A 24,333-nucleotide genomic window follows, 5' to 3' on the forward strand; every position below is an offset into this window, starting at 1 on the left:
GCAGGTCAAACCCACGAGAATTGAACAAAGTGAACAGACAATCTGTTATTCTCCTAAAATTCAGAATAGGCGATAATCACCACACAAAAAATCGATTCTGCACAACTCTGTGTTGGATTTTTATCAGACATTTTAACATATTTGAAATCAGGCCGTTAGTGTTATAGGAAATGTCAAAACATTCTGAAAGTCGCCTTCTTGACACAGGGCCAAGAAGAAGTTATGAAATTCCATTATCGTATTCTTCCTTTTAGCTGTGTTTCTGCAAAGGGGCCCCATGACTTGTGTGCCCTTTGTAAGAACACTTTTTATGCACCAAGAGCTACCTGGCATAAGAATTGATGCTTTTGAAGCAGACCCTGTTAAAACTATGTTTTCCATTTAAACTACGGGCCAGATGTATCATCACGGCCCTTTGCGATTCGGAAATAGCGATTTTTAAGAAATCGCTATTTCCGACTCGCAAAGTGCCATGTATCACATTTGCGAATTGGTAATTGCGATTTCTTAAAAATCGCAAATGCTATTACCGATTCTCAAATTGCGATACCGGACCCATTCGCAGCTATGGGCCTGTTGGCCCATACCTGCGAAGTTTTTTGCATTTCCAAAATTGTGATTTCTGAACCAGAAATCGCAATTTTGGAAATGCAAAACCCCAGGGTGCTGTGGGGCGAAGGCCCCCTCTGCTGCACCCCAAACGTTTTTGGGGGAACATGTAAGGTGCACACATGCCAAAAGGGCATGTGTGCTTTACATGTATAATTTAAAAATGCATTTTAAATGCATTTTTTAATTTTGCACATGGTTACCACCAAGTTCAACTTGGTGGTAATTAGCGATTCCTAAATGCCAAAATCGCATTTAGGAATGGCTTCATACATGTGCTAAGAAATCGCAAATAAGGAGTCCTTATTTGCGATTTCTAATTTAGAGAGTCGCAATTTGCGACTCTCTAAACAGGGTCGCAATTTTAAGGAATCGCTATTTTAGCGATTCCTTAAAATTGCATTCAGAATGTATTTCATATATTCTGAAATGGCATTTTGCATTCGCAAATGGGCATTCGCACCGTTTGCGAATGCAAAATGCTTTCATGCATCTGGCCCTAAATGTCTAAAATAAAATCCCCTGCACTTGACAATTTAAAAAACACACCCTTTCTCAGTGTTTTACCTTTCTTCTGGTGCATGTGTCTCTTAAGTTCACGATATGGCTGGCAAAGGGCCCATGCCATGTGACACCTGCTCTAGGACTGATTTCTTAGTTAACAGTACAGTTGCATTCTGGAAACTGTAGTTTAGCTTTTGGCATTGTAAGTATAGGCTCAAAAATCTCAGCATACATAGTGTTCTTACAAAGGACAGATAAGACTTGGGACCCCTTAGTAGCAACACACTTATAAGGAAAAATATCATAGAATATCACAACTGTTTCCTGGCCCTGTGTCAAGAGGGCGAGTTTAAGAACGTCTTGATGATTGCATGTGATTTCACACAAAAAAATGTAATGCAGTACCATTAGTGAGAAACCATTTCATCTAATCGGCTTAATTGGAATTTTCAGGATGAATGGCATTTACCATTTCAAAGAAACCAATTCATAGATTGTCTTTTTTTCTTTTTTAAATTGGCTTCTGTGTACTTATGTTTTTTAAGGTATAAATTAAATGGTGCAGCTCTCACTTTCAGAATCATTTTTGTTGAAGGTATTTATTTCAATCCTTCAAATCAGGGGACAATATTTCGGATTTATATACTTTACATTGTCCAACAATTACTTTGGATGCTTTTAATATACTAACTCTTCATCAGAACTGAACATCCATCTCTGCCCCCTTAAAGTGCCTTAAAACGTATGAACTGTGCCCATCCATGAGCCTTAACTCCACAGATCCCTGAACCCTAAAAGCCCTGTCAACCCTAAATTCCACCCAACCCAGAGCCTTAAAAACCTCTGACCACATCTAAACTCCACCAATCTCAGACCCCTAAACTCCACCCATCCCTGAACCCTTAAAGCCCTTCCTACTTTGGAACTCTACCTATCTCTTAACCTAAATCCCCATTATTACCCCTAAACTCCACCCATTCCTGAACCCTAAAATCACATTTCTGTGCCTAAACCCCACCCATTCCTGACTTCTTAAAATATTACACTACCCTTAAGTTCTCATCCTCGAATGCTAAAGAATCCTCAATACCCATGAAAACCATTCATGACCCTTAAAACCCCTCACCACCCCTAAACTTCCCAATCCATAAACCCTAAAAATGCTTTCACCATATACATTCCAGCTATTCCTGAACCCTTAATACCCCCACACCACCCTAACCTCCACCCAATCTTGAACACTAACAATCATTCACCTCCCTAAAACTTTACCCATCACTGAACCTTAAAAAAACACTTGCCAACACTTAACTTCACCCATGTGTAAAACCTAAAAAACACCCAACACACCATCCATCCATACCTGTACCCTAAAATCCCCTCACCATGCCTAAACTCCACTCATCCATCAACCTTATGAACCTCTCCCCACCCTAAACTCCACCCTGGCCTGAGCTCCAAAAATCCCAAACCCAAAAAGCCCAAACCCCAAAAACCCTCTCTACCCTTAATTAGGGCTCCCAGATTTCCGTTTTTATTGAGGTTTACAAGTAAATGCCTACAGGAAACAATGTGTTTCCTCTCTATTTATTTTTAAAAGCAGGAAAATAGAGAAAATTGTGCTTCTTGTGGGTAACTGTCAATGCTCAACTCTCAATGCTATCTTTCAGGATTTCCAGGCAACAGCTGAGCAGATAGACAGCCTGGGAAGTTAGAAAACAGTTTTAGATTTCCGTAAGTATAGGTATACATTAACATATATTTGTATTATAATGCTGATGTTTACCTGTGGGTGTAACGTTTTGCTATATTTGGCTGCTTAATTTGCTAAAAGGCGACAGGCAGCAAAGTATGAATGCATGCTTACCAGTTAAATAAATGTGGAACTATACCATCTTGCAACTCTATTTATTCTCACAAGATAAAATAAGTATTGATAAATACCAATAAGACGGGCAAAAAACAAATATGTATAAATACAGGCAGAAATATTTAAAATATATACCATAAAACCAGGAGACATTCCCTGAATCTTCAAAAAAGTGTGTGATTGTGGATGTCTCCTTAAAATTATCTTTGCTTTAAAACGTTTCCTTTCATTTTCAATTTATTTGTATTTCCCTAAAATTGGTTTTCTATGATTTGTTTTCCACCAATGTGGTTTCTCAGTTTTTCGTTTTTCCATTGCTTTCAATAATAATAGAAATAAAAAAATACAATTACCCAGATGAATCAGTGTTACTATTATTAAGGTAGGATGAAAGACCTAACCGTCTTCGCAGGGTCTTTAATTCATTCATGACTTGCACATCGCGCACGATTTCTCAACGAGCAATCAATTCACCGAGCTATCATAGTAACTTTACATAGCAAACCTACACGTCCAAGAAGACAGCGCCATGTCAGATAAAAGGTCAATTAAGAGCAACTCATGCTCTTCTTTGGTGGAAATTGCTTGCATGCTGATAAACACTGTTTAAAGTTCCAGAATGACTGGAATTTTGCTGCACTCCCAAGCAATCATTACTTACCTCAAGTCACTACGTCAGAACGAAAACAGATTTCAGTTACGCCACCAGCTGACCCACGTTGCTTGCCTCAGTGTCTGAAGAAATATAGTGAAATGCTCCTTCGGTTGCCGCGCACAATTAGGCTTGTTTGAGTTTGCAGCTGTGTTCTTCGTCTCGAGCCTTACAGGTTTCTCACCTGCGGCGTGCTAGGCTTTGTCCTGGTCTGGAGCGTGGAAAAAGTCGAACTCGAGATGGAGGGTGGTGTGGATGTACCCGAGAGTGGCGGCACAACTCTGCGAAAGGCAACTCATGAACGTGGGGAACAAAAAGGCATTGTTTTGTGCCCCCAGCCATCGCTGTTTTTGGAGAAAGCGCCGGTCGCGCGGAGGCAGCATGTTGGTAAACGAACCTATGCAACTTCTAACTCGAGCAAACACAATGTTTTTAGCTGCCCCTTGGTGCACAGCTACTTGTTAACTTCGTGCACGAGCGTTGTTAGAGTACAGGCGTGACTTTTCTATAAATTCTCGTATTCTTTTGAAGGTCGAATTTGTTTTGGAAAAGTTTCACTTCATTACAAATACATTTGCAATGACCAGATGCAGAGATATGTGTGTGTTGTGTGTGTTTTTTTTATTATATATATATATATTTTTATCCAGAGCATCTGTCTGAAGAAATTGAGCTATGGAGATGCTAGTTCCATGCGTGAGTAGCGCATCTAATCCAGGTTTATTCTTTGTCTCCTGGATTTTTAGTCCACAATCTGAATCGGTATAAACATTACTACACGACCCAGAATGCAGACAAAACGCCAGTGTTTAATATGCTATTTACATATAGATTTGCCAGTTTCATCTGGACCAAAGTCCCTCTGGCGCACTTCAGCTAAAGCTTGTCGGGTAGAATGGCTGTCAATTGACTCAAAGACATGAGGGTGACCTTTCCTCAATCTTGTTTTTTAAGCATGCTTCGTGTTGCTAGATGTATCCGTGTCACAGGGATGCACCTTCTCCGGTCTTGGCCTTTCGTTTTGGAAACCTTTGTTCTTATGTTTATTAATCTAAAAGAAACGATTAAGACAATAACTCCCAAAATGCACTGTTTTGTTAAATGAAGGCCAATGACTGGCAACTAACTAGTCGTGCATGTGGCCTAGTCTTACCATAACGCTAAGCATCTCGGGCGCCGGACTTTAAGATTTCCAAATCTAACTATAGCCCTGCAAGTCCTGCCATTGTTAGTTCAGATGGCTGCAAAACCAGGACTCACTGAATGGCACCCTCATTACTAAGCCCAGTTGGCAGCTGGGCGCAAACCGTGGTGCTCCGTGATTGCTTCAGGACAATTATCTAAACTGCCGGTGAATTTGCTTCGTACTTCATGGTTGTTTAAATAGTGGTAAATGTATGCAGGTGGTGCACACAAAAATAGAATTTCTGTGCGCACTGCCTTTTTAATCAGACTTTGGCCTAGAGCGAGAAAGAAGGGGAAAGATAGGAAAACGATAACAACGAGAGAAAGGAGGGATTCACAGGCGTTGGCAATGCCAATATGTTTCACTTGTTCCCAGAGATTTCATTGCATTGTGTGCAGTCACTAGTCAAAGGTTGTTATTGATGCTATGCAAAGTGGTTCTTGGTCACAATAGAATAGCATTTATATAGGGTTTGCGGCTAAGACCTGCGGTTTGGAAACTTCGTCTGCAAAATTTATTATAAACCAACTCCGTGGTACTGCAGACGCTGGAGTTCCTTGTCGAGGATCTGAAGCTGCGGCCGGAGGGTTACATGAAAACCTCTGAAGCAGTGCTTAATTTGTAAATAAAAAGGTTCCGGTGCCGAAAGCCCTCATCTTAAACCCCTCCAGCCGGCCCAATAACGCAAAGATACCACAGATCGTAGTTTGGTTGGAAACATATTGGCCGCAGTTTATTGAGGGGTTACTTACAGCATGACAGCCCTTCTTTTATGAGGGTCATAAATCAATCATACGTTTAGCTGTTAAGGGCAATAAATCATTATACCATTGATACATTTGTGTCACATGCTTTCCTTAACAACTTTCTCGTTAGCCGATAATTATCTTATGCCATGCCGTTTGCTCTTTGTTTTCAATCCTTCTCCCACGCTGTCCGTCATTCTTTAACTAGGAGGGTACTCGTATTTAGGTTTTAGGCTTAGCTCGCTACCTTGTTTTGGTCCTTGTGTTCCGCTCTCCAGTGGACCCGGGCTGCGAGTGCCGTGTTACCGAGTACCTCCCCTGACTGCCTTACCCTGCCGTGAGGCATCCCAAGGTAAGTAGCCTTGCCACCCCGCGGCGCTGGGTGTGGCCTTTGTAGTTCTTTTATCCTTTCTTTCCGCCACGCCGCACTTTGGGTTACCGCCCAAGGGTGGCTCCCCCTTTCGTTTGAGCTAGCTGCAGCCGGCGAGCCTTAATGCGGCCCACAGGTTGTCCCAAAACACTTCTATCCCTTGCCTGGATAGGTGTACCCCGTCTGCTGCAAAGTATTCTGGTCTTTGAAGGTTGATTAGCCCGTGTCTGACACTCTCCCAGCCGTTTTGGATGCAAAAAATTTTGGCTGCGACATTCAGCTTCTTCCGTGATCTGTCTAGTGCCCTTGTTGATATGGCCCCCCTCCATTGTTGCCTGGGGATGATTTCTGACCAGATCAATGTGGTCCCACCCATGCGTCTGGCCGCTGATGTGAGATTTGACCTTATGGATTCCATCAGGCTTTTCCTTCCCATTTGCGCCAGCTCGTTCCCCCCCCAGGTGAATTACCAGCACGTCGGGGGCGGGGGGCTGGGAGGCCAGGAGCTCGTTGATTCTGTCCATGAAGTGCTCCCACTTCATGCCTGGGAAACCGAACCATTTTATGTTTGTCCACTGTGGGCGTTGCCGGCCTGTGCTGGCCGAGGATTCCCACCCGGATTTAGTTCTGTGAATGAAGGAGTGACCGACCACCCACGCCGTTTTATGAGTACCTGCGGGTGGGAGGTGAAAAATGTGGGGTGACTGTTGGTGCACTCAGGGGTAGGTACCCCTTGGCTTTTCCCTGATGTATCTCTTGTAGGCGTTGGAATGCCATCTCCCTATTGCCTTGATGCCTGGCTCTGACATGCCGTGGCGGGCTGCTGTGGTGGCTGCCCCTATCCTGAATGAGTGGGTGCTAAAGTCCTGGGTGTGGAGCCCCGCCCTGGCCACTGCCCTCCTGAGTATTGATTTGAATTGGAATAGGCCCAGGCATTCCCCGTTCTCGTGTGTTAGGAGTGCTCCATGCGTTTCGGGGGTGATCCGTAGTAGCGCTTGGGTGTTGCAGACTGGGCATGCTTCTTGATCATCTATGCATTTCAGCACTATCTTTGCCCCTTTTCCCAGTTGGTCTGTTTTGGATTTCCTTAGTATGATTTGCATCTGCCTGTGGCCTATGAGCACGTAATTTCTTTGAATTCCTGCCTTCTCGCTGCCTGCTTTTGATGGAGCCACGAGCTCACTTATCCTGAACGCCCCGAAGAAAGCTAGTGCGAAAGCTGTCTTAAAAAGGGTACATTCAAACTCGTTGCGGCATATGGCTCCTAGTGTTCCTAACAATTGCTTCAGCATCTTGTAATCTATGGGGTGCCTTTTGTCAACTGCTGGCCCTTCCAATCTGCGCCACCCTTTCATGGCCGACTTTATGTAGTGGGAGTTAGTGGGGTCCCTGCCTGTTGCCAGTTTACTGAAGTGTGCTACTGCTGTTAAGTGGGCCTGGGCCCATGATTTTGTTTTCTTCTGTAAGAATGCCCATTGTATGAAGCGTTCGACTGCTTTCTGTGATTCTTCGTGTTGATGCCAAGACTTCAGACCTGTCACTGTCAGCACCCTGGTTGCGTATACTGTGTAGCGCTTGCCTGTTTTAGGCGCCAATGCGTGAGCTATTAAGGTCGTGAGGTCCCCTCTACCAGCCCCCACAGGCTGCGTGGGAACGGGGTCATCTCTTTCTCTGTCTCCGGGGCCAATCTCCTGAATTTCCCCATCTGGAAACGAGAGAGGGCATCTGCTTTAGAGTTTGCGATACCTTGCACATGTCTAGCTCTTAGCTCTAAATTTCCCTCCAGCTGCCTAAGCACCACATATCTCAATAGTCTTAGGATAGACGTGCACTGTGAAGACCCTCTGTTGATGGCGTGTACTACTGCCTGGTTGTCTGACCATAGTGTGAGCTTCATGTTTCTCAGCTGCTCCTGCCAGATTGTTAGTGCCACCGCAATGGGGAATAGCTCCATTAGAGTGATGTTTTTGGTCAGGCCCTGTTTTATCCAGTCTGTCGGCCATTTCATGGCGCACCACTTGTTTTTTAGTATTGCCCCAAAACCTATGCTGCCTGCCGCGTCCGTGTAAAGCTCGATTTGCCTGGTGGACACCCAGCCTTCTCTCCATATAAGGGTCCCGTTAAAATCTGCCAAAAATGCTTGCCATGTCTGCAGATCCTGCTTGGCCCCAGCTGTTAATCGTACGTGGTGGTGTTTCTTCTCTAGCCCCCTAGTCAACTGCGAGAGGCGTCTGGAAAATACTCTCCCCGCGGGGATCACTCTAGCAGCGAAGATCAGTTTGCCTATGAGCTCTTGGAGCTCTCCCAGTGTGGCCTTCTTCTTCCCCAATAACCGTTTGATAGTACCTTGGAGGTCTGCGACTTTGTCCACTGGCATGCTGGATGTGCCCGCCTCAGAATCTAACTCGATCCCTAGGAATATTAGTTTTGTGGATGGGCCTGTGGTTTTGTCTTCCGCCAGAGGTACTCCCAGTGTGGCTGCTAAGGATTGAAATGCGTCTAGCAGCTCCTGGCATTCCGACCCGTTAGGCTGGCCTATGAATAGAAAATCATCTAGGTAGTGCAGCTTGCTGCCCTTTGGGTGTTGCTTGTGTAGTGCCCATTCCATGAAGGTGCTAAATTTCTCAAAGTATGCGCACGATATCGAGCATCCCATGGGCAGGGCTTTGTCGAAGTATGTCTTTCCTTCGAAAGTGAACCCTAACAGGTGATAGCTCTCGGGGTGTACTGGGAGCAGCCTGAAGGCTGCTTCTATGTCAGCTTTTGCCATTAACGCGCCCTGCCCTTTGGCGCGCAGTAAATCTACTGCATCGTCCACTGATGCGTATCCTACTGCGCAGTGCGCGGGGTCTATGCCATCGTTCACAGACTCCCCCTCCGGGTAGGACAGGTGGTGGATGAGTCTGAATTTACCTGCCTCTTTTTTGGGGACTACTCCTAGAGGGGAGATAATTAGTTCTCGCGGGGTGGGGATGGGGAGCGGGCCCTCTACTCTTCCTAATTCAATCTCTTTTTTAATTTTTTCTTTTATGACTTCTGGGTACTCGCTTGCTGAGTGTAAGTTCTTTGGTTTCCTGTTCTGGGGTCTCGGTGTGGATGGTATCTTGAAGCCTAGTTCGAACCCCTCGCATATCAATTTTGCATCTTGTTGGTTATTGTACTCATTGGCGAGTTGCCTTAACCTGACTGTGTTAATTGGGGATGCCGCCAATTCTACCTCTCCCCCTAGCCAGTCAATGTGTATGGTGTGCTCATTTCTTCCTGTCTTTTTCCCGCTTGGTGCTATTGCTACCCCCCCGTTTGCATTCGGACGCGGGGTGACCTCCCCCACAGGCAGAGCATACGTGCCTGAACTTGCACGCTGCTCCCTATGAGCATTCGTCCTTTTCAAATTTGTAGCAAATGGAGGGTGCCGTTCTCCCTGCTTGGGTCCCTCTCCATTGCGTGAATGGCTGTCTCTTTGGGTAGGGCTTGCCCTTTTCATGCCTGCTTTTCTGGAAGCTCCCACGAAAGGGCTGCTCTCCTTTTTGGGTCCAGTTCCTAGCCTCCCTTGCTACCATCATTTTATGCATGTACCCTTCTAAGTCTTCCTCGTCCCACTCCATTTCGGGGTGGGCTTGCATCTTTAATCTGAAGCCTTTATCGTAATCTAACCAGGCGTCCCCTGAGAACTGCCTATGTGCCTCGTGGATCTTTGATTCATAAAGCCAAAGGTCCTTTGCGCAATGTGGAAATTTCTCCACTATTATACATGCCATGATCCTAAAGGCATCCATCCAGTTGTCAAAGTTCCTTTCCTTCCTAACTCGGTTGCGCTCTCTCCTGTCCTCCTCTTTCTTGTCTACTGTGGTTAAGTCTAAACCTTCCACCTGGATCTCAAGTAACGTAAAAATATCTATAAACTCCCTGCGCCATATCCTCTCTTTCACCGCTAGCGAGATACGACTTGCTAGCCCAGGCGCCCTTGATACCATGTAAGGTTTCCCTAGGGACCCTCTTTTGTAAGCCTCAGGAGACTGCCCTTCCGCCGTTGAGTGGCGCCGTCTGTGTGTTGGTTTGCTTGGCCCTGTGCCCCAAGCTTGCGTGGGCCTGGCTGGGGATCTTGGGTGTGTTGGTTCCTCCCCCCCGCTGCCTGGTGAAGTGCTTCTGTCAGATGTATTGACTGCCCTGGCTGGCTGGGATTTTTCCCCTCTTGACCTTCTGGGGGGTGAGCCTTTCCTTATTTCTGAGCCCCCAGGCTCGTTTTCGGTTCCCCCCCCCACCTGGCCTAACAAATAATAATGGTGCCATGGACTTCAGACATTCTTGCACAATTATGCTAATTTGCTCACCGTTCGATGTCTTCGCTTTCTTGCTTGGCCCTGGGGTTGCAGTTTCCTCGGTCTCGCCTGTCTCCTTCTTGTCCCCTTTTCTCGCTCCTCTGCTCGCGTTTCTTTGTCGCTTCTTTGGTTCGGGAGGTGTTACGTCGCTTCCTGCCGCCTTGGTTGTACTGCTGTCCCCGCGTACTTCGCGCCGTTCCTCCTCTCCTGCGCCCTTTATTTGTTTGAGGATCCAGTCTGTGCTGCGCGTTGTCGCTGCCTCTCTTGCCGCTTTGATGATCTCCTCTAGATCCAACACTCCGTTGGTCTCCACGATCTCCATGCTGCTTTGCTGGTACTTGGCTTGCTTGCTCAGGGGCCTTCACCAGCAGATAAGCTGTTTGGGTCCACCAGGGATCCTTTGCAATTGGGCACGTGGATTTATCTTTGTGGCGCTCCCAGGGGGCCTGCCTTTCTGTTTTTGTTCCCCTCCGCTCTTTCGTCGTTGCTACCCCCTTGCAAAACGCTTACTCTTGTGCCCTGTGCGCTGGGTCGGCACTCTGTGTGTGTCCGTGGCGTTGCCCGAGGTCGCGTCGCGCTAAAAAGCGTGGTCCCCCCGGGGTGCTGCTGCCCAGTTCTATCCTTCAAAACGTAGGAGAGTTGTTTACGGCCGGGGTCGCGTCACGCGCGATGCGCGGTCCCCCGAGCCGGAGAGTGCTTCCTTGCCTGATGCGCCCTTCGCCGACAGGCAGTTTTTTCCTGCTGGGATCCTTTTTTCGCTGCTATGGTGCTTCGTCGGCACGCTGGGGTGAGGTGCCGTCCGGCGTGCTGCCCGGGGTCGCGTCGCGCTTAACAGCGCGGTCACCCAGGGCGATGACGCTAGTGGTGAGTGGGCGTGGCCCCGCTTTCGGAGCCGGCTCGAGTTGCGAGGCTCTGTGCGCGCGGTCCCCCACTGTTGCGCCGCTGCGGGCAGAAGACGGGGCCGCTCTCCCCTGCTCCGGGTAAATCGCCTCTATGCCTCGCCCCTGACCTCGATGCTTGCAGCGCCCGGGGTACTGCCACCGCTCTTGCTTGCCCTGGAAGCCCGTCACCTCGCTCTTGTCCTTGGTGCCGGCCGCGCCCGGAGTTTCTGGCAGCAGTCCAAGATACAACGCCGCGCCGGAGGTAGGAATGAAGTTTTGGTGATTCCGGTGGTCGGATGTATTGGCTGTGCGCGTCGTCGTTGTTTCTCTCCTCTTGGCTGCCGGGTCTCTCCTGCGTTGACCCAGGTGCCGGGCAGCCCTCTTTTAAATGTCCTTGCGAACCCCCCTGGTGCCCCCCCCCTCGTTGTTTGTTTTCAAAATGTGCTCCCCCAATTGGTTGGGTGTTCCTTCCTGTCCCCCCACCCCTTTCCGTTTCCGCCCCACGTTGCCCCTACGATGGGGCCGGAAGGAGCAGTGAAAGGGGGGGGAGGGTGGCTTCGCCGCCCTTTACCCTTTGTTTAGTGTGTTTTAGCGTGCCATGTTTTGGCGCGATTACTGTGCTCAGGGCCGCGGTTGGGTTTCCGCTCCGGGCCTCTGAGCTCCCGGTGGTCGCGGGCCTTCGCCCTAAACACGCGGCTGCTGCAATTAAATGTGCGAGCACGGAATACAGAGGCAGCCTAATCCTGAAGCCATCTCGGCTCTCTTTAATCCATTTAAAGCCACTCCCTGCCTCTTTAGTTCACTATTGCAGCTTTCTGCTTTCTCCATGTGTGAAGCTTTTTCGTTTTTCTCTTTCTCCGTTTTTCCCATGTGTGTCTTTTGCTCGCAGTAAATGCTTGAAGCAGAAAAATAAGCGCCGGCCCTCAAAAATAAGTGCCGGTGCTCCACACCGGAAATAACCAGCACAAATTAAGCACTGCTCTGCAGCAGGTACAAACTCTCGGGGGTCTCTATGCAGGTAAAATAAATATTGTTCTGTCTAAGAAACTGCGTTATTAGGGGGTAACTACTGACCTTAAGTAATAAAAACAATCCTTGTCAGGGTTACCCACCATAGTCCCTAATTAACATGAGCTCATCCTCCTGGTAGATATGGCATAGAGAGGCTTAACTTAGAGCTATGTGTAAAGTATTTACGAAGTACCAAAATAGTATTAAAGTCGCAACACAAGAAAAATCCCAAATCAATTTAGAAAAACAGGTACATTTTAATAAATAAAACAAAACTAAAACCACAACCAAATAAGGTGAACCAAATATACAATTTTTAAAGTTTAAATTAAAATTTGCGCCAAAATATGTTTAGTGCTAACAATGGTCAATTAGTCACAATATACCTAGCCCTAGGTGCTATTTGAGTGATATTGTAATGGAGTGCAATTCAGATGCAACAACCAGGTTCAACTCTGTAGTAAGTTTTACTTTGGGACTTGGTCTCAAGAATGGAAGTCAAAAATCTTCAGAGGAGAAAGGCGCAAGCCATAGCTGAGGAGGGCTCCACAAGGCCAGACAAGCATTGGATGCGGTCCCGGTGAAACTGTTGTGTGTTGTGTGTTGTGTTTTTTTTTTTTTTTTTTTTTTTTTTTTTTTAGAGGAAAGCTCCAAGTGGGAGAGTTAGAATTTTGCACCCAGGAAAAGTCCATCACCGGCTGGATACTTTTGGCACCTTCAACTAATCAAGATATTTGTGTTTTCACTTGGTCACTTTTTTTGGAGCTCAGACTCCTCCTGTGGACCAGACTGCAGGCTGTAGCTGAAGAAGGCTCCACAAGCCAGATACAGTATCTGCTAGATCCCGCTGGAGAGAATTTCCCAAAAGCTCAAAGCTGGAGAAATTTGAATCTTTAGCCAGCACCCGCACACCTTAGTTGGATGAGATTGGCAGGTTTGTACCAGTTCTCCAAAAATCTTTGGAGCCAAAATGTTTCCAAATCCTAGGTTTTCAGGGGATGAAGTTCAGCTAGACACAGCGAAGGGATCCAAGACCTCGGGAATGGAACTGGGGGGTGGGGGTGGGTGAGGGTGGGGGGATGGTCAGGCCTCTCTGCAATAGAGGCTAAAAGAGGGTCCAGGGCAGGTCTGATTGAAAAGGTCAGCTGGGCAGTTGCAGGAAATGGCCCACTGAAGCATTGTGGCCTGTAGCTTTAAAGGAAGGGTAGCCTTATGACCTTTTGGAGTTGTTGTCTGTGCCCTTGGAACAAGAGGAGCAGGTGCAGTTCTTAAGGGCTCCTCTCGAGTATAGGATGGCAGCTTTGATAACGCGTCAGATCCCTGATAAGTAAACTTACAAGGAGACACGTCTAGGCCAATGAACCTTTTGACCACGTTTGGAGACTTCTCAGAACGAGATATACTTTAGCATCACAATCAATATGCCAATAACTCCTTCAGTATTCACAATAACAAATCATTTAAGCTAATCAATAACAGTTAATATAGATCAATACAGCAAATGCACCATGACCTTTCAACCGTGAATAACCACACAAATCTAGTTGTTAGGATATTTATTCCCTATTAGTTACAATCTAATATCATATTTATTAGTTTCAACATCAACAAGCACGTCAAAACCACTATAACTTGGCAATCAGAGCAAAACTTTATCAAAGCATAGATCATGAACATTTAGAATGAAGCACGACGTTAATATGAATCAACTTTAGCAGAGTATCATTGGTACATTATTCAACAAAGCAAGAATTTAGTCATTTGTCTATTTGCATCCGACATTAGTGAACTCCTTAACTAACTTCGAATTAGCATCAGCATGTTGGGATTCATGCAAACAATTTGGCGAACACAAATTTGGAAAAATATCTAACTATGGCCTCTATCAAAAGAGCAGTTGGTACCTAGAAAGAAAAGGCAAACAGACAATTACAGTTTCATTAGATAGTTACCCATCCGAATGAATCAGCAAACAGCTTCAGTCTTCGTCCTCAGGACATCAGTCGATTCACCATCAGCAAGGATAGGATGGGGCAAAGTCTCAGTATGGCATAGCTAAGAACAAGGCTCTTCCCTCATAAAGAGGAGAAGTAAGTATCCGGCAAGAACGAACAGAGGATGGTTTAAAGTATTAGGGCATCAAAGTCTCAAAGTACAGCTAATAGTTTCTCGGTTGAATGGCAAGGAATGGTGAAGAAAATGTCGAAGCATGCCCAATTTCTCCTCCGGTCAAGCGATTATATCAAACAGTCTAACAAGTCTCTAATTTCCAATTGGGCAATATTTGGTGCATCATTATCTCTGTCCAATAATTCTCCATGGACCTTACTAGAATTTTCCACAAAACACAGTTCTCATGAGGTCGATTGGCTCCTGTGATTGACGTCTTCATCGGGTAGAATGTCGGGTAAGAAAAGTTACACTTTACGCTCCAGTCAGTAGTTCCATTGTCTTCTCCTAGTCCAGGCGGCCTTGCACCTGTTGCGAATTACACTGTTGCATTTGGCAAAAATGTCTCATTGAGCAAGTCGGGTCCCTTGAGAAAGAATTTACTATGGCTACACACACATCTCTAGCTTCTGGAAAAGTACAGCTTAGTGTCCTTCAGGAAAACAGCATATTGCACGTTAGAAAAACACAGTTAATATGAGACCCGGCAGCTAGGCCAAGACCTTCGCTAACTAAGGCCTAGTGATTAATTTAGTAAAAACCGAATACATAACCCTTAATGCTAATACAGAGTCGTACATTAGTACACTATAAATTCATCATTAATCAGTTTCATTAATCATCGTATACATTGGTGGCCACTCCCTGTGTGCACATTTCAAACGCGTACATTATTTTCTATGTTAACACATTTTCTATGCAGCTTCATTACAGAATATATTGCAAGCTTTTCATATTAATATTAATTTTAAAGGTCACACTCCAACAATCCCTCCTCTGATGACTCTTGTCATCACACACACCTTTTCCCTTACAATTTTCACTCTAGAATGTCCTCATTTCAATTTCCTCTCTCAAGCGTTCCCCTTGTGATTTTGCCCTGAACAATTTTTCCCTTTGTTTTTCTTCCCTCCTCTTATTATTTTTCGCCATTTTCAATGTAATTCTTTTACTAATTTTGCATAACAGCCATAATCCAAATAAGCAAGCTATAACAATCAATATCCCATGTATTATTTTTGCCAAGATCCCATGCCAAATACTACTAAACCAATTTCCCACTTTAGCAAGTCCCTTTCCAACCTTTTTCCAAACTCCTGGCTTTTTCAGTTCCTTCAAATCTGTACTAACCCTAGTTAAGTTAGTAAGCATGCTTCTAATCTCGTTATTATTATTAGGTATATAAGCACATCAATTCGCTCATTAAGCATCTTACAAACTCCACCACTTTTTGCTAAAAGAATGACTAAAGCAAGCCGGTTTTGAAGAGTCATAGCCCTCTCCCCAGCAAGTTCAGTATCCATCAGGAGTATAGCTCCTGTAAAATTTGTCAGCACGTCATCCACAATAGTAGACAACTTTCAAATCTTTATAGAGTTTAAGATAACTCCTACTGAAGGAATTATTGCCCCAAATGTATCTCCTACTTCACCAGCCGCAGTCTCTCTCTTCTGTCTAGTTCGATGTAATTTTGACAATTTCGGAAACCTTTTCAGATCATCCAGTTGATATATCTTTGGGAAAACTATCCCCAAATAACATGTCCCCTACCATCCCTTTGGAAGACGGTAATAAGCATTAAGTCCACATATATAATAGATCCCAGGGATCGCTGGATCCTGTCCATTTAACATGAAAGTCCATTTACTCTGAAACAAAAACACATGCTTACATTCACTCGTTTCCACAAACACATAGTCATAATATGACTTTGATCGCGTTATACAAAGCTTGCCTACGTGTAGTGCGTCTAAAGCTAACTTCCCTTGTTCCCTAATTGTACCGTAACACTAACTACTAGCAAAAGCTCGCTGCTGCAATCCTTTCTCCAATTTACCCCTCAATGTCCTCCTTCTATCCTCCGTGTGATCTAAAAAGCTTTTCTCTACATATGTAAGCGAACATGTCAAATTATTGCGGTGTGCATAAGATGTACTAATGGTTAATATTGCCTCAAAGAACCCCTTAACTAATTTGATGCTATAGTACTTAGCTACACTACTCAACTCCTCTATGATAGGCACATTAGAAAACACAAGATCATGATTGGAGTAAAAATATTGGATCTCTTCCTGGTTATAGAATCTTGTTAGTAACAGACTACAGCTTATCCCACATGTTAAGGGCAAACTATTATAGGTAACCCCCTCTTGTACCGAAACAGGAATCTGTGTACATACATAACAATCTTTCGCATCCATTGTGTCAGCATACTCACTCAGCAAGCGATAGAAAACATTAGTTGATAATTCCCCTTTTGCGTTAGTTCCCTCATGCAAATACTTCGTATCTTGCTCAAAACTCTCCCAAGCTGTTAGTGCAGTGGCAGTCTCAGGAATTGTAGCATTGTTAGTTCCACTCTTATCCACTAATGGCATTCTCACAATCACAACTATGATGAGTATCACACACACACGACCCCCAAACCAACACCCAAACATTTACAATGCCTACCTCCCCTATTATCTTCTCTAGTGTTAGCCATGATAGATAAAGAATCAGAAAGTGAAGTATTATTAGTTCAAACAACAACTAACAGAGGATGGTTGAAACTTATTATTATTTTTTTTTCTCAGCAAAAATGAAAGCAAGCAAAGTCTTTTCTCCAGCAATTATTTACAGCTTTCACATTCACTCCCAGGATCCTTGTCAATTCAGGTTAGTAGCTTGTCAAAATCAGTTTTCAAAAGTCAATTGAGGTTAACAGTGTCTCATCTGGTAAGTTATCAGTCTCTTTTTTTTAATTTTCTTTAATTCAATTTTCATGCCAACACAGTCTCTCTGGCCAGATTCAGGTACCAAAGTACTGACCTGGGACTTCTCGATCAAAACAGAACACCAAGAACTCTTGCTTCCATTCAGCTGACGTTGCATATGCCCATTCAGGACCTGCGTACCTTCTGTTTGCTATTCTTTCTTTTCAACTTGCGATCACCCTGCAATTCTCCTTCACTCAGATCTTTTCTCCTTGTTGTATCGACCTCTTCCTCTATTGTATCTTCGACAACCACTTTTCCCCTCTGTACTTGAGATTCTGGCCACTAATCTCCTTTCCGTATCTCTTTGGCCTTTTGTCTTTCCTGTGGTAGCCCTTCGCCCCTCCTCTGACTCTATGGTGTTTTCTCTTGATGGACCTGCAATTTTCTCAGGAAAAGTCTGGACACCCTGACTTCTTCCGCCTCAACTCCTTCGCCCTCTGGGTCTGTCAGGGGCTCTAGCTCATGTCCATATTCATCTGCTTCTGGGAGAACCTCCTTCTGACTCAGCTCTCCTGGTGCCTCAGTAGAGATAGGCTCACTGTCACCCCTCTGCGTCGCATCTCCTTTGTCTCTTACTGGAGTGACCAAGACGTCCTCAATGGGCTCTCCTTCAGTCTCAGTTCCCCTTCGATTCCTCACCGGCCCTGAGACTTCCTTCTCTGTTGTTGGTACTTTCCACAACTCAAATTCCTCATCAGTTGGACACGTCACCTTTTTTGTATGACTGGCATGGATCCAGTTCGAAATTCCCGCACATTTGACAGCAGTAGTAGTCGTTAGTATTACTTGATATGGCCCCATCCAACGTGGCTCCAAACACGACTTCCTCACGTGTTTCTTGATGACAACCCAGTCACCAGCTTTCAGGTTGTGACCTGGATCATTTATCAGTGGCAGTGTGGTAGCTTCCACCTGGTGAGAGAGAGAGCGGACCACGTCAGCCAGACCCTTGCAGTAGTCCAGCACCATATCATCCGTGATATTCACAAGAGCATTTGCAGGCACTGCGGGCAGTCTCCTATCTCGGCCCATGAGAATTTCATGAGGAGACAGTCTTGTTTTCTTGTTAGGTGTATTTCTCATTGACATTAGCACCAAAGGCAATGCATCGGGCCATTTCAAATTCGTGGCTGCACACATCTTTGCCATTCTCGACTTCAGGGTACCATTCATCTGCTCCACTAGTCCTCATGCTTCAGGGCGGTAACTACAATGCAACTTCTGTTCAATGTTTAATGTTGCACACAATAACTTAACCACCTCGTTGTTGAAGTGACTTACAGTATCTGATTCTAAAGAGATCGGAAACCCGAAACGTGGTATGAATTCACTAAGCAGCAGCTTCGCTACTGTGAGACTGTCATTCCTACGTGTAGGGTAAGCTTCAATCCAGTGACTAAAGATACACACAATCACCAACACTTACCTCAAACCCCCACACACAGGCATCTCGATGAAATCCAACTGCATTCTGCTAAATGGACCTCCTGCTCTCCCAATGTGGCTCAAATTTACCACGGTCCCATTCCCCGCATTCATCTGCTGACAGATGATACACCTGTGACAGATCACTTCTTCAGCTTGCCTGAATTTCGGGTTAAACCAGTCAATTTTGAACAGCCTGATCATGGCATCTCTCCCAATATGTGCTTGACCATGGTTTAACCTTGCGAAGTGTGACAGGAGACTGTTCGGCAAAACCATTTTCCCTTCATCTGAAACCCACAAATCATCTGGTCTTTGTACGCATTGCATCCTAACCCAAGAACGTTTGTCATCTTTGCTGGCACGTCCTTGCAACAATCTCAATTCCTCCAACGTGTCAACCACCCTTAAAGCGTAACCTGTGCATGTCTCGTTTTCTGTTTCAGGTAGCAATTCCCACTGATCCTTAAACGATATATAGTTCAATGCGCAAAACCTTGCGACTTGATCCGCATATCCATTTCCCATTGAAACAAAGTCTTGTGATTTCAAATGAGCACTGCACTTCACCACGGCAATTTCATGAGGTAACTGAATCGCGTGCAACCACTCCTTAATTCTTTCACCATTTTTCACTGGAGAACCAGAAGAGGTCAGGAAACCCCTATGTGACCATAGTTGGCCAAAATCATGGACAATTCCACATCCGTATCTGCTATCAGTATAGATAGTCACTCTCAACTGGGCAACAGCATGGCAAGCTCTAGTAAGAGCAGCCACTTGAGCAGAATATACTCTCTCAAGCCAAGACGCTTCCAGGATACCAGAGATTGGACATACAGCGTATCCGGCTCTCAGCACTCCTACTGAGTCTCTTAAACATGAGCCATCAACAAAGATAATTTTGTCATTTTCTTCCAGTTGGGTATCTTTAATATCTGGCCTCGGTTTGGTTCACATTTCTGTTACTTCAAGACAATCATGTTCTACATCTTCAGGATCTTCAGCATCTTCAACTTCTGTGTTTTCATTTGAAAGCAAAGTTGCCGGGTTCAGCACTGTACATCTTTTCAATGTTACATTTGGTGACCCCAATATGATCGTTTCATATTTTGTCAGTCTTGCATTTGTCAGGTGTTGCGTTTTTGTACGGGTTAGCAAGATCTCAACTGAGTGTGGGACTATGACTGTTAAAGGATGCCCCATCACTATGCCTTCACATTGTGCGAGGCTTTGACCAACTGCTGCTACTGAACACAGACAACCCGGTAAGGCTGCTGCAACTGGGTCCAAAGTAACTGAAAAATATGCTACTGGTCGGTTTACCCCTCCATGCACCTGTGTCAGGACAGACAAAGAACATGCATCAAGTTCATGACAAAACAGAACAAAAGGCTTTGTGTATTCAGGCATTCCTAGAGCTGGAGCCCTGCACATACACTCCCTTAGCTCAGTAAACTCCTTCATTTCCTTTTCTGACAGTGTTATGACATCTGGCCCATCCTTAACCGTCAGTCTTACCAATGACTTGGAGATGACTGAGAAATTTGGGATCCACTGACGACAGTAGCCCACCATTCCCAGAAACATCCTAACATCTCTCCGTGTCGTTGGGGGATTCATCTGTAACAGGGCAGTCACTCTTTGCCTGGAAAACTTCCTCGACCCTTTCTCAATTTGATGACCCAAATACTTTACCTCCTTCTGGCAGTATTATAGCTTCTTTGGGGACACCTTATGCCCGTTCTTTCCCAAGTGGTTCAGTAAGGCAATTGAATCATACTTGCACTCATCCCTCGTTTTGGATGCGATCAACAAGTCATCAATGTACTGCACTATGGAAGGTGATTCCGAAAACCCTTGAGGAATTCGACACCAATTGTGAACCTTATCCAGGAATTTGAAACTAAAAAGAAATTGGTTGCTCTCATGAAGAGGCACAGAAAAGAACGCTTGGGACAAATCAACTACTGTGAACCACTCTGCACCATATGGAACTTGAAACATAATCACAGCTGGATTTGGCAATACTGGGCAACATTTCACCACTATGTCGTTAATCTTCTCAAGTCTTGGACAATTCAAACTTTCCCACAGGGCTTTCTCAGCCCCATTATTGGTGAATTACACGGGCTGCTCATCACCTCTTTCAAAACTCCCTGTTTCACAAAATCTGTGATTAATTGTGCCACCTTTATAAGGACATCTTGCGCCATGTGGTACTGCGGTACCTGGGGTAACACAGCATTTGGCTTCACACTGACTTTGACTGGTTCCACTCCTTTTATCAGTCCTACTTCCTTCCCTGTCAAGTCTCACACTTTCTCTTTGACTGTCCCCTGCAAGTCTGCTGGCAGATCAGTCACTGTGAACATTGGAAAGAAGTTAATCGGAGGATACTCCTCATCTGTGGTCTCCGCTTCAGGCTCTGAAACCTGCCCCTCATCTCCTTCATCGTCACTGTTTATCTGCACCTCAATTCCTTCATTGGAGCAGGTGATCGAGCACCTTTGTCTTGCACAGTAAGTCTCTTCCCAGTAGGGACACAGGACTCGAATCGCAAACCACAAACCTGTGCAACTCCTGAAAAGTACCAAGCTCAACCTGAACCCGATCTGTGATCAGGTTTGTCAGAAGTTGATTTGCCACCCCTACCACCTTGACTGTATGTCCTGAAAAAGGCAGCTTCGGAACCTCTGCACTTCTAACTGTAGAGCGTGTAGCTCCTGTGTCAACCAAGAATGAGACCTTGTGACCCATTACCTTCCCCTGAACATAGGGCCCTTTCTGATCTACTCCTAGGGATGCTGCAAGCCTACACCCCTCACCATCTGAACTCTCATCCGACCATTCATCGTTTATTCCATTCTCACCACGCAATGGGAACTGTTGTACTGTGTTATTTTGACTCATTATTTGACCTGTTAAGGAAGCATCACCTATTGCTGTTTCATTGGTGCTAAGGGCAACTGCCTTTGCTGTCTAGGTACCACAGGAACCTGCTGTTGCATCTGCTGCATCTACATCAGTTGTACACATGGCATCTGCACTTGTTGCATGGGTTGGAGACCCTGCATCTGATTCATGTTCTGAAAGTCCAGATTAGGACCTCTTAGCCTTGGTCCCTTCACATTTTGAAACACACTGACATCATTGCTTTGTTGAACAACACCCTCCTGCACCAACATTGGGCACTCCCACTTCCAGTGTCCAACACCCCCGCAAGCATGACAAGGTAACACCTTCCTCATCCCCTGCACATCGTTCTGAACCATTATGGTATTCAGATCTGGACCACGGTTCACAAAACCTCCTCGACCTCTGCCTCTCACTTGCGCCTGCAACTTCCCATTTCCGTGTGGCTGTTGCACCATCTGCTGTACGCAACCTCCCTGCATCCCGGACTGTGCCGCCTTAATTTGCATCACCATCATTTTCTCCTTCAACTTTCTCTGCTTCAACTCAATTTCATCACTACAGTACTTTGCATACTGCAACACCTCGTCAATCGGCTTCGCTTGCCAACAGATCAAATGATTCTTAATCATCTGACTAATCTCGGGTCTCAATCCTTCAACAAATCTGAACACAAGGTGATTCATGTCCTTCGCCTTTATAACCTCTGTAGCACTGTAGTGCTTGAACGCCTTCAACAACCTCTCATAGTAGGCATGTATCGACTCCTTGGCCTCCCACGCCATTCACTCAATCTTTTGCCAATCAATATTTTGCGGCGATACCCTCTGTTTCAAGAACTCAATCACCTTATAGTAGTACTTTTTCACCTCATGAGTCGGTGCTACTGTGACTCTATCCCTTGCCGGTTCCGCAGCCGGCCAATCCACACTTCTCTTGCACTCAAGCCACAAATCAGCTGGAACTACGATCTCAAAGAGAGTATTCAGGTCTTCCCAAAGACACTTCGCAAGCTTCACAAACCTGTCCGTCTGCTGATACCACTCTATTGGCTTCTCTCTCAGCCTGGGGAAATCATTTGTGAATGACAGAAAATCACCTCTAGTCCACGGTACATGGACAAGAACCCCTCTGGCAGTTTCTCTCAGTGGTAAAATCTTTATTGTACCGGTATGCAGCACTGCTTTCGCCTGCTGCTCTATGCCGTCACTCTTCCTTTTGTCTCTTTTCTTCACCCATCTGCCTTCCCACTTCTCTAAGGCTCCCCAAACTTGTGCACTCTGCAGTATCTCTTTGAGGTGTGCCTTCATCCCAGTAGACCTCATGTGTTCAAAATCCTTAGGCTCAAAATCTAACCTATAACTTCTCTTCAGATGTTTTGTATTTTCTAAATCTATTCCATATTTATCTGCCAGGTTCGCCAACCTCTGATGCACCCTGCTCACTTCTTTGGTTATTTTTGGGCACAAATACCTCGATTCTGCTTCAGTGTATGACTCTAGCCTGTTCACTCCCATGCTCCTGTCAACTAGTTAATTTGCCTCCATACCCAACCTCACAAAATTCAGGGACTCTTCTCTTTCTGATCGCTCAGTTGTTGCACGAGTGGTCTGTGGTGAATTTAATTTATCTAACCATTCATTCAGTTGTTGCACAGTTAAACCTTGCAAGGAGATATTTCCGGCCTGCATCATCAGTGTTTGCGGTACATTCGCACTTGAGATCTGCGGAGTCAGCAGTCCCAAACCTGATTGTCTCATAGCATCTGGAGGAGCCCCAATCGGACTGAAGTCTAATAAGGACCTAGACTTTCGAATGTCGGTTCCACTGGAGTCGCCCCTTGAGGGCTCCCTACGAAACCTCCTCTTGTCATCTCTTGGGTCATTATTCCCTGTTCGCAAACACTAGGCTTCTCCTGCGCATACAACGGTACTGCTGGACCAACTGTAATAGGCAAGGATATGGCGGCTGCCTGCTTCCCAAAACCTGTGGAGCATTAACTCCCATATTCTGGTTTATTTCTGGTGACATGGCTGACTGCGGTCCTGTGACCGAAGTGTGATTCGGAATCATCTGTTGCTGCACCTGAGGCAGTAAAAGTGGAGTTGGCTCAGTCTGTATCAGCTTTGGTCTTGTATATGCCGGATCTGACGGCACCATCAAATTCATAGTAGTCTCTAGTATTGGGACATCAGGGTAAAGTCTCTGAACCTGTGGTGGCTGTAACTGAGGTTGCATCTCTGGAGCAGTGGATATACTAATACTATTCTGCACCGGAACTGGTGTCGCAACAGTATTAACCTGCACCGTATTTGTTGTTCCCTTATTTTGAGTCGAATCTATAGGACCTGCACTACTACTTGGTCTATTGTCATCTAGAGCATATGGCGGTGGTCGATCATTTAGCAACTGATTAAGGAACTCATCATCATCTGAGTCATCTGCCTCTGCCCAGGACTTCTTAGTCTCCTTTTCTTTGCTAGAACCCTTGTCAGTCTTACAAGTGGCTTTCCCTCCTTGGGTTTCGCCGCCTTGAGTTAGTGCTGGAAACATCCTAACTCCGTCTATTGTTTCTCTCCTCCAAACCCTCTGTGCGCTATCCCACTTAGCCTCCGTTAGTGTCTTTTCTTCTTCCCTCATTCTCCTCTCAAATTTCTGTTGCTGTTGTTGAATTGCCATTAGTTCCCAAATTGCCAGCGCCTCAAACTGTGCTGGCCTCGGAGGTGGCTTTAGCTCATTTAGCACCCTCCGCAAATTTTCCAAAATCCTTATATTGAACGTTCCGTGCTCCGGAAATGCCAAACACCCTTCTGTCTCTGTCACTTTGCACCATTGCTTTAGCCAAGGACATGGCGCGACTTCCCTCTCCTCCATTACGGCATAAGCCGGTGTTTCCTCTGGCGGTGTAGGTTCCCC

The 24,333-nt window shown here is 45.5% G+C and overlaps 1 protein-coding gene across 1 annotated transcript in view; it reads left to right on the forward strand.

Annotated features, from left to right (window-relative positions):
* The first annotated feature begins 3,796 nt into the window (after positions 1–3,796).
* The window catches only part of LOC138259058 (mediator of RNA polymerase II transcription subunit 1-like), a 582,859-nt gene continuing 562,322 nt past the window's right edge, over positions 3,797–24,333 (forward strand). The window contains exon 1 of the mRNA XM_069206503.1: positions 3,797–4,022. Coding sequence (XP_069062604.1) covers positions 3,875–4,022 — 148 coding nt within the window. The 5' untranslated portion in view covers positions 3,797–3,874. The remainder of the gene's footprint in view (positions 4,023–24,333) is intronic.

Source organism: Pleurodeles waltl, chromosome 2_1, assembly GCF_031143425.1.
Source record: "Pleurodeles waltl isolate 20211129_DDA chromosome 2_1, aPleWal1.hap1.20221129, whole genome shotgun sequence".
Taxonomy (NCBI): domain Eukaryota; kingdom Metazoa; phylum Chordata; class Amphibia; order Caudata; family Salamandridae; genus Pleurodeles; species Pleurodeles waltl.